The 11827-nt window shown below is 38.2% G+C and overlaps 1 protein-coding gene across 1 annotated transcript; it reads right to left on the reverse strand.

Moving 5' to 3' along the window:
- LOC109712055 (U3 small nucleolar ribonucleoprotein protein IMP3) lies at positions 281-8159 on the reverse strand. Its single transcript, XM_020235484.1, has 5 exons — positions 7887-8159; positions 5848-5987; positions 5638-5745; positions 3059-3133; positions 281-945 (listed from the first exon to the last, which is right to left on the reverse strand). The coding sequence occupies exons 2-5, from the start codon at positions 5979-5981 to the stop codon at positions 714-716; spliced, it is 549 nt and encodes a 182-aa protein (XP_020091073.1). The 5' UTR covers positions 5982-5987; positions 7887-8159; the 3' UTR covers positions 281-713.

Raw genomic sequence — 11827 nt, forward strand, 5'->3', positions numbered from 1 at the left:
TCTGTAGATTCAACTCGCACCATCTTGGGTGTTCACAGTTGCAATTATTTGAATTAATTTGTCATTAAGAATTTCAATCTCAATGGTGGCTCAACAGTCCATGGCATCCAGTGAAGATTTATCTTATATTTTACTTTTAAGTAAGTAATTAATGCTTGCCTGATTAAGCACAGGCAAGCTCAATCGTTTGGCGGTTGGAAGATGGATACACTCCCAAATCACAATTTAGCTGCTCCGTTGACACGCACGCAAAGAGAGTAAGACCCAGAACCAGGCAACAGTTCACAACAAACGGTTGATCAACAAGACCACGTATATCCTAAATATTACAAATAAAACCAAGTCAAACATTCGCCAGAGTCATCCACAAGTGTGGGAGTCAGCGTCATCAATTCGTATTGAAATCAACACTGATACTTCTTCCGACACATGAGGTGCTCCCCATTCGAAGCTCCTCTTTTTCGCAGAATAATCAGATCGAATAACGATCCATGAAGCATATGAAGTACTCATTGGGAGCACGAAATCTTTGCTTTGCTTTTCGTATCAATCTGCGTCATGAGATACGAGCAAACCCTAGAAAAGTCTCACCTTAAAACAAAATCAAGTTATCGAATGATGCCTGAGGCCTCCACTAAAATCTCATCGGGATCGTCGCTGAGTTACGTAACAGTAACAAAATGAGAAGAAAACGCAAGAAATATTTCAAGACCTCACATCATTGCGTCATAATCATCCAGCTGTTCATTGTACTGCAGCACCTTCCGCTTGATCTTTGAAGAGTCCACCCACGTGACAAAGTCCTCCATGTTCCTTGTCACGAGGAATGCTGGATCGGTCACCGTCTCTGGCCCAACTCGCACGTGCCCCTGCTCGATGTACATCACAGCTTCCTTCAAATGCTCGCAAAACTTCAGGTTCACCAGAACTGATGCCAACCTTCGTCTGCACAAAGAGTTTATAAAAAAACTATGACTCTATGGGGCCAAATCATGGAGACAACTAGAAAATTAGTAATAATGGCCGCAAAGAATTGCTGTTAACAATGTAGACTGTTTAGTAAATCTACTACTGTAGACTGTTAGTAAATCTACTATAACCAATGATTTAAAAACTGTGTTAGAATAGAACCGACCAATTCGACCGGTCCGATCGTGACCCAGTCTATAAAATACTTCAGTTTTTGCACCGGATAAGTCAAAAACCACTTCGAACCATTCGAACCGACAGATCAACCATCGAGGAGATGAATTGATCCACTTTTAATCAAATCAATCGAGTTTTTTTGATCAAGTCATATTAAAATTCAATGGCTTAAAATCAAATTAACTGATTTTATTTTCTATTGGCACAGACTAATCTTATAAAAAGTAAAACTTAAAAACTTATATCTACTTAATTTAATCTAGAAATCAATATTTTATAATTAAGTATGATACTAGAATATAAATATATGTATATTTTTTTATATAATTAAAAATAATAAAATAATAATTAAATATTTATGACATCGTGCTGGAATCACTAGCTCAATCGGTGGTTGACCCACTAATTGAATCAGTGACCCTTGACCCTTGACCCAATAACATATCCAAATCGCTGTTGACCCGGTTTTTAAAACATTGACTATAACTACTGATATTTAAACAAATAAGGCTTGTTTGGATGTCAGAACAAGATTTTTGGTGATAACCCAGGCTGTGTCAGGATTTTCTTCTGCACTATGACACAATTAATTTACAATATTCTGAGAAAAAAAAGGGGGCCTAGAAGTCATATATATAACGCAGTAGCAGTCATAGACATCAAACAAAAGAGAGCTGATTTATCATATTCTGCGAGAAATGAGTTAGAAACCTGAATACACTCGCAGTTGCAGCAAGATATTTACACTCACAAACAATTACTACATAATAAAAGAGATGTTAAACAACATGTTCATATATCCAAACATGCCTAAACAGTGTTTTGAAGGCACGAGGCGCAAAAAGGTGCAAAGGCCTTCATAAGTGTATGAGCGCACTCCAAGAAGGTGATGCACACATTTAATAAAAAAAAAAACACTCTTAACTAGTCTAGTTTAATTAATATTCTAAATAAAAAAAGATTCCAAAATAACAATACAAAAGCAAAATAACCATGAAACAAGAAATCACATGCATAAATGCTCTCAAAGAGTTCAAAGGAAATTAAGAAAAGAATCGAACAAAGACCACAAAAAAGGAATCACACGTGCAACTTAAAAAAAAAAAAGAAAGAGCATAATTGTTGCCCACCAATTCAAAGAAACATGAAGAAGGAAAAAGGAAAAACCTCACTAGAACATCAAATCCCATCAAAAGAACTAAAAAAAAGGTTCAAGAAAGAATTTTTTAGATTATAGAGACCACACCAAAGCTACTGCTGCTTGCTATTGCCACAGTCGCCTACTGCTGCTGCTTTGTTGCCGTTGGAGAGAGATGGGAGGTGGGGAAAACGAGACAGAGAGAGAGAGACAGAGAGAGAGACAGAGAGCGGCAAAGAGACGAAGAAAGGGTTCTCATTAGAGTTCTCTAAATCCGTTAACAGATTAGAATATATTGATAAAATTCGAGACCCTATAACCCAAACCCGACCTTTTCATCTTAAACATCATGAGGCGCGCGTCTCAACTGCACCTAGCGCCTCGCTTGAGAGGTGCACCTCAGAGACTAGGCACGTGCCTCAAAGAGGGCACTGCACCTCAGGCCTGCCAAGGTGCTGAGGCCCGCATCTTGCACCAAGGCACCAGGCCGGGCACCACGAGCACGCCTTTTAAAAAACTCGGCCTATAGAACTTTTTAAGTAGGATATATTACACAACAAGTTCCTAAACAATACGTCAAATATCACTCTAGTTGGTAAACTTAAATGATCGCTCAAACTTCATCAAATAATTCAATACAGTTTAGCTGGTAGCTTTCCTCTATGAGAGTTGCTAGAAAGGCGTGTTATCACAGTTTAATCAAGTCTAGATAATAAGGTACTCTAATCAGCATTTAGTAGAAAAGGTACTCCTTGTAAGAAAAGGCATACTTACCTACAAAATGAGCTTACTGACAGCTTATCGCACTTTGCCAAGCTCTTTTTGGTTGAAATTACGCCCATATTGTAACTGCAATAAATGAAAAATGATTAGAATAAGCAACATAAAAATCATCTGATCCAAAGATCACCTCGAGTCACATGTTCAAAAGCCAAACAAGAATAACAAGACCCACAGATATAACGGAAATAAAAGCTCTTACAATCCTGAAATGAAACAAAGGGAGCGACAATTTTAGGGAAGCAGATGCAACTTTATACAAGTTAATCTTTTTTGTTTCTGTCTAGGCATTGCAGAGGCATTTGCCTCCAGTATCTGTCCGCAACAGACACGTGTTGTGTCCGATGCAGATGCGCCATGACGCGCATTGGACATGTGTCCATGGCGCATCCCATTAAAAAAAAGAAAAAGGAAAGAAAAAAAAAAGACTCATCATGACACCGCGATAGATGCGGCGTTGCAACCAGTGGATTTTACGCGGATCCGTTAGACCAAAAATTGTATGAAAATTTTTTTAAAAAAACCCAAAGCTCCAAGCATCACTCTCTCAATTGCGCGCACGCTGTGATAGAGATGAACCGGTTGGTGGCTTGGAGCCTACTCTCCCACTTCTAAAGTCTCTCTCTCGTGCACACACTGTGATAGAGAGGAACCGGTGGTGGGGCCTTCCTCTCCATCTTCTAAAGGCTCTCTCTCTCTCTCGTGCGCGCGCGCGCTCGCTGTGATAGAGATGGACCAATGGCTTGGGGCCTTCATCTCCATCTTCTAAAGGCTCTCTCTCTCTCTCTCTCTCTCTCTCTCTCTCTCTCTAGTTCGCTGTTACAGAGATGGACTAGTGGTTTGGGGCCTCCATCTCCATCTTCTAAAGGTTCTCTCTCTCTCTCTCTCTCTCTCTCTCTCTCTCTCTCTCTCTCTCCCCCAACCCCCCACCCCTCCGGGCCCCTCACAATTTAGAATAGAATTTTAACATTTTTATTTTGTTTTTACGGGTTACACTTTCCAAGTAATTTTTAATTCCTATTCTATTTTGCTTACAATTTTCTCATTGTCAATGTTGTCAAGCTGGATTATTGCAATCATATAGAGCATCAAAAGCCTCAGAATACAACATTGAGCATAAAAGAAAAAAAAAATCCACCTCCTCACAATTCATGAAACTCTAGATTCACCAAATAAATATTCTCTAATCCTTAATCTCGGGATATTATATTGTGGTATCCACCTCAAACACTGCTTCACAACAAGAGTATCTGTTGAACTAATTGTACTAAAAAGAGTCCATAAAATTATATACCTCCAAAATAGTTTCTTTCTGATACCATGAAAAAGTAAACATACTAACGTAGTATTTTTTTTTTTTTTTAACAGACATAGTTAAATAGAGAAACTCTATTTTAAGTGGTTGTCCCGACTGCGATTAGTAACAAATAGTGGAGATGGCTAGAACATTTGGCTACCCATGACAATACCAAAATTCCAACTTAGATGATGCAATTAATGTCGACAAGAGTACCTTTTAGGTATTTAGCCTTTTACAATGGTGTGTGGTGAGATAGTGAGCATAACCACCAATATCATCACTCTATCACCATCCAAACACTACCTAAATAATCAACCAATCTAATCAAGTATTCCATATATAGAAGAATCTCATGGTGATCTTCCCTAGGCCGCGATTCACCAAAATCACGAATGCCTGCAAGTTTCAACATCACCAAGATATATAGATTCCTCCATGGCTTTAGACAAACTTCTATCACTGATTCAAACCTATAATTACCATTTTTCTAGAAAAACAAATGCAATCAGTTTCCTTTCCTCATAAAAGAAAAAATGTAAACTTGAAATTAGAATAGAATAAATGTATAGAAGCTATAGCAAAGTCTATAAAAAGCAATTTTTGACTTTAAGAGGTTTTAATATCTATGAAAAATTAATATGGAATAAAGCCACCACAATTATAATTTTACAAGGTATCAGTGGACACACTATAACTAGAAAAATAAATAAAAGGGCAAAAGAACTATCAGACTAGAAGTTCCATCGGAGGGAAAATCCTTAATATTGAGCTTCTTTGGCATGAGAACTTTAACAAGAAAACGAATAGCACCACTAGCAGGATAAACTACGATTTAGGGTGGGGTGTGCACTGTGCAGGTGACCCTACTCACTTTCTCTTTCAATGACCAAGCAAAATGGAAGATTGCAATGTTCTATTTCTTCTAAAGTATAAATGAGAAATTAGGTAAAACAATACATTGTAAGGAGCAAAATAAGTTCAAATAGGATGTCTAGCCAAAGCCACTTCTTTCTACATAGCATGTCTAATAGATTTCTCTAATTTTCTCATAGGAAACAAGGTCATACTCAAATAAAATATATAACCAACAAGATGGGAAGATAATTAAGCATGTTGAGTAACCAACAAGATGGGAAGATAATTAAGCATGTTTAGAAATATATAACCAACAAGATGGGAAGATGATTAAGCATGTTAAGTAACCAACAAGATGGGAAGATAATTAAGCATGCTGAGAAAGAAATTTTAATCACCAATCAACGTAGAGACTTACAGCTTTTCCAGTAACATATCTGTCATCTCTATACGGTAAGGATCTCTTGGATCCATTTGCTTCAAGAGATTCACAAGCTTTTGTACCATCCTACAAATACTTGAATACCTACCATTGGAGAAAAAAAAAACACACACACAATTACACACTTTCAGTGATCAAAACAACTATACTAGTAAGCAAGAGTGTTCAAGGATGAAAATATATTACTTCTTGTAGTCATCTCTTTCGGTAAGGAGGTAGCGGCGTGTGACTAGAGCTTCCCTGTGGCCTCCTTCTCTTTTATATTCTATAAAATTTAACTTCTTCAGGAGCTTCTTCTCATGAAACTTCAACTTCCTCATTTCTCACTGCAACCAAACAAAAAGTAACCCAATAAAATTACTCCCAAAGAGAAGAAAAGAAAATTCTTCTGAATTGAAGCCAAAGAACAACAAGGGTCTTCTATTTAGGAAATATCATAAAACATTCAGCACCACATTTTCATCTGTTTCATTTATTCTAATCATCCACTAACTGTGGCTAAACGCAATGCACAAAAATCCAAACCCCTGGATTTTTGAATGACAGTCAATTCTATAAGGGCATGTTTGGAGCATGGGATTGGACAGGATTGGATTGGATAGGATTGGATATATATATATATATATATATATATATATAATGAGTTAGTCTCCTATACTATCTATAGTACCGGGGCTCCGGTACTATAGTTTCGTTTTCGATCTTAGGGTGTTCAAATTAACGATCCACACCGTTAAAGCTGATCTAGGGTATTTAAAGTTTTTAGAAATAAAATTTTATATTTTTCGACATAGGTTACTTTATGATCAAACCATTTCAAAATTGCCAATTTTCAATGGCTACTATGACGAGTTTGGAGTTTAACGGTGTAGAAGAATCTAAATTTCTTCAAATTTTGATAGAAAATACTTTAAACTATCTAGATTAAGGTTAACATTCTTGATCTTGAATTTAAAAGTCCTATACTCAAATTTTAAAGATTATTCAATTTCCACCGTCCATTTGGACATAATTTATTTACTAAGTAAACAATATCGAAAAAAACTTAAATTTTATTCCTAAGAACTTCATATACCCTCGATCATATTTCACGGTGTGGATTATTAATTTGAACACCCTAAGATTGAAAACAAGACTATAGTACCGGAACTCCGGTACTATAGATAGTATAGTAGCCTAATTCTATATATAATTCCAATCTTGCATTTGGTGCAACATAGGATTAGTATTGGATAAATTAATTCTCTTGCTATGTTTGGTGTAGAAAAGAGAAAATGAATTGGATTATTTTTTATACACTCTTCCTCCTACCCATAGTTAGTTAATTCGGATTCGGCAAAAATTCGGTACGGGTATAATTCGGATAAAATTCGTCTTCTAATTTTTAAATTCGTTGAAAAAATCGGCTAAAAAACGGATTAGTCAATTATTCGGATACATGATTTATACGGATATTATACGTTCACCAATTAAAAATTCGGGATCAAAAATTCGGCTATTAAATTAAATTTTTTTCCTCTCAAGATTTATGCTATTAGCATAAATATTCATATTTTTTAAGAATATAAGAATAAAGAGCTACAAAATTAAATAAAAAAATAATAAACTATATTATGCCTAAAAAAAAATAAATAATTAAACAAATAAGAGATCAAGATAGTCCATATTTAAATGTAAAATATAAAAGATTCACATACAAGCATAGTTAGAAATTAAATCCAAGATGAAACAGGCACTTTGCAGAGTGCAGAACAGCATACTTGCATATCTAAATTCTAAAGTCTAAACAGTAAACAAATAAAAGATACATAAAGCTCATAATTCCACATATAAACATACATAAAAGCTTGAATAAATATAGAGCATACAGACACAGAAAGTTTTAGTAATTATAATCAGCGAACTCCGACTCTTAATTTAACCACAACAAAATTTTTCATGAAAAACCACAACAAAATTTTCCTTTTGCAAGTGTCGACAAGATCATGAAATTGATTAGGTATAATACAAGAGTTCCTGGTCCCTAGGTTAATTAACATTATTTAACTCTATGTTTGGGTCTTAAGTTCTTAACAATTTAAGGTGCATAACAGAGAAGGGACACATTCAATTTAAGCACTCGAGCCATTTGTGTATAAAAAAGTATCCATCAGATGGACTAAAAGCTTCCAACTTTTGCTTTAAAGAATGAAAACTCAAATCGTACTTGGTTTGTAAAGAACCACCTTATTACTGATCTATATATCGTTGGATAGCGGAAGCGGAAGAGGAAGAGGCGACGAGGAGGGTTTCGATTTCTGAAGAGTGAAGAACTCGATCTTCGATTTCTGAAGAGGAGGGCTTCCGATTGCGTTCGGCGAGCAACCGGAAGGGAAGAGGGGGAGGGGAAGGGACCGCGACCGCCGCACGGGTCGGTGGCAGGGCCGCACCGCCGCAGGGGTGAGAAGTTAGGGCAAACCCTTTTTTGGGAGGGGTGGGGGTGTGGGGCTGGGGGTGGGATGGGATTTGGGAGAATGGGAGGGAGGCGATTCAAGAAGGGGGTTTTTTTTTTTATTGTGAGAGGGCGAACTCTTTTTTGTTTTGGGCCAACGAGTAGGCCCGCGTTGTCGCATCGCGACAGTGAGTGGCAGCAACGGCGACGGTTTTGTTGAGGCGAATTATTTGCGCGAAGTTGTTTAATTGTGTTTCGCGAATAATTAATTTTATCCGGAATAAAGCGGTTTTGGTTTCGAATTTTTTCATAAAATTCTTTGGAAAGGACGTTTTATTTGGAATTTCAAATATTCTGCGATAATTCAGCGGAATAATTCAGCGAAATAATAATTATTGCTCCTAGCCCACTCCCATGCCCCCGGGCTCAGCTCAATACTCATAAAATCTATCTATCATTTAATCATTAAAAAAAACAACTCACATAGTTAAAAAATGTTGTATTAATAATTGCATGCAAATAAAATTACTCAAAATGAATAGAATATGACTTAAACAAAATAAGAATTAACAAAAGAAGCTTCTAAATTAGGACTGTAACGAGCTGAACTTAGGGCGAGCACAGAGCCGAGTCCCTTGAGATCGGCAATACGAAAGTGTTCAAGGTGGTAAGTCTTCGGTCGTTAGGCTCGCGACATCTCGAAAGTCCCATGCTCTCGGTAATCGGGTCGAGCGGATTTATTCGAGTAGTCAGGGGGGTTTTAGGGGACGATGGATCAATTATTTAAACCTTACAAAAATATTTTTGACTCGGACGGGGCTAGGAGTTGAGCGGGATCGTCTAACTAATTTTGAAGGAAAATAACATCAAACTCTAATTAGAAAGCTCAAGAAAGAAAATCCCTTTTTCTGCTAAAAACATAGAAAATGAGAAAAAGAAAATATGAAGATAATGGAAAGGACGAAGAAGAACTGGCCACGACCTTGACGAAAGCGCCGCTGCGGAGTTCCATCGAGATATGCGAAAACGGCAAGAGAAATCGAGCTGCCCAGCGACGATCTCGCTGATCGGATAGGGTTTTGTGAGGTATGTGAAGACGAAGATCGCTAGCGGGGGTATCTTGGTCGGGTGTGAGAGAGGAGAGAAAGAAGAGGCGGTGTGTGGTGTAATTGTGAAAAAAAAAAAAGAAAGGGAAAGAGTAATTAGGGTTAGGAAAAGGCCGTTCGATGCTGCCGGACGAGTCTTCGGGTTGAGAGAGAGAGAGAGAGAGAGAGAAGAGGCGGCTGTGTCTCGGTAATGTGTGAAATAAAAAAAAGGGTAGGGTTAGGGGAAAGAGAAATTAAAAGTCCATGCAATATTTTTTTTTGGGGCTTTTTTCGCAAATAGCCCAAACTGACAAATTTTATTTGCCAAAAATAGCTAGTTCAAAAATTATTTGCAAAAATGGCCTGTCCTGCAACGCCAGGCCATGTAAGCGCAGCGGGCAGGGCAGGGCCACAGTGTTTAAGGTTGAACACTGGTGAACTTACGTGTTCAATACAATGATTTTGGTATTGGACACGTTGAATGGTTCACTCTGTCAATACAAATAACCCAACAATGCTTAAGTTGGAAGGTAGTTTGTATTAGACACGGTGAATCAATTAGCTCCGTGTTCCAATTATTTGTATTTGGACACGGTGATGGATTCCGTGATCCAATAAAAAAATTTAACGATTGAACACGGGTGAATGATTACCGTGTTTCATTAAATATTGGCCAGCCCCGCCGCGTGGGTTGAGTGGGCGCGTTGCGTGCTGGAGGCGGGCCATTTTTGCAAATAAAATTTTTGACAGGGACAAATTTAAAAAAAAATTTTAAGGGGGGCTATTTGCAAAAAATATGTTGTTTAATTAATTGCATGCAAATAAACATACTCAAAATGAATAAATAATGACTAAACAAATAACAACTTAACAAAAAGAAGCTTACCTAAATTAGGACCGTCAACGAGCTGAACTCGGGCGAGCCAGAGCCAGCTCGAGATCGGCTCGAAAGTGTTCAAGGTCGGCTCGTCTTCGGCTCGAGCTCGCGACGATCTCGAAAAGTCCAGCTCGTGATCGGCTCGCGATTTATTCGAGCTAGCTCGTTTTCGGCCGATTGGCTCAATTATTGCAACCTTACAAAAATATTTTGCTCGACGGGTAGGAAGTTGAGCGGGATACGATCTACCTAAATTTCTGTAAGAAAAATCACATCAAACTCTAATTAGAAGCTCAAGAAAGAAAATCCCTTATATTCTGCTAAAAAAAACCATAAGAAAAAGAGAAAAAGAAAATATGAAGATCATGGAAGACGAAGAACGAACCTGACGAAAGCGCCGCTGCCGGAGTTCCATCGAGATATGCGAACGGCAAAGAATGCGCTGCCGGGAGTGTGCGATCGGTGAAGACGGAAGATCGCAGCCGGGGCGCGCGCTTCTTTTCTTATGTTTTTTTCGCAAATAATAAAGGGATTTTCTTTCTTGAGGCTTAATTAGATTTTGATTGATTTTCTTTACAGAAATTTACTGGTAGATCTATCCCAGCATCAACTTCCTACCCGTCGAGCGATAATATTTTGTAAGTCAATAATCGAGCACAACGACCGAAAACGAGCTAGCCTCGACAATAAATACTGCCGACGATCGACTGAGCGACTTTTCGAGATCGCAATAGGTCTCGGCCGAACGATAGCCTCGACCTGAACACTTCGAGCCCGATCTTCTGAGCTGGCTCTGCTCGCTCCGAATGGTTCAGCTCCGTGAACAGCTCCTAAAAATTAGGTAACTTTCTTTTGTAAGTGTTATATTGTTTAGCTCATTATTTAATTCATTTTGAGTATGTTATTGCATGCAATTATACATACATAGCATTTTTGCAAATAGCCCCCTTATCAATTCTTTTTAAAATTTGGCCCCTGTCAAATTTATTTGCAAAAATGCCCTGCCTCCACGCAAGCCCACGTCAGCTGCCACGCGCGGCGGGGCTGGGCAGATAGTTAAGTTAAACACAGTGGAATCATTCACCGTGTTCAATACAAAATTTTGTATTGGACGAGCAAGGATTCACGTGTCCAATACAAAAGTTATTGTATTGGCCCACGTGAACCATGCCAATTACAATTAATCTGACACGGGAATATTCACCCGTGCTAATACAAATACCTCCACTTAGCTCATTGTTGGTGTATTTGTATTGGATCACGTGAATCCATGCATGCCCATACAAAATTCTTGTATTGGAACACTGGTGAATTGGTTTCATCATCGTGTTCAACTTAGAGTACATCACTGCTGGCGCTCTTGCCTACGCCACGTGCTCTGACATGCGCCTGGCGTGGCACGGAGCATGGACCATTTTGCAAATAATTTTTGACGGGCGATTTTGCAAATAAAATTCAGTGGCCTATTTGCATAAAAAAGCCAAAAAAAAAATATGCATGGACTTTAAACTTCTCTTCTCCACATAACCCTAGCCATCCCTTTTTTTTATTATTCAGCACATTATCAGATCATACCTGACTCTTTCTCTCTTCATCTCTCTCTCTCAAACTCTCTCTCTCTCTCTCCTAACGCCGAAGACCTCCCGGCAACGCTCGAACGGCCCTTTCACACATACCACTTAATGTCCTCTTACTCCACTTTCTTTTTTTTTTCACACATTACACTACAGGCAGCCGCCCTCTTTCTCTCCTCCTCATCTTACGCCGACAATA

Source organism: Ananas comosus, linkage group 6 (genome assembly GCF_001540865.1).
Source record: "Ananas comosus cultivar F153 linkage group 6, ASM154086v1, whole genome shotgun sequence".
Classification (NCBI taxonomy): domain Eukaryota; kingdom Viridiplantae; phylum Streptophyta; class Magnoliopsida; order Poales; family Bromeliaceae; genus Ananas; species Ananas comosus.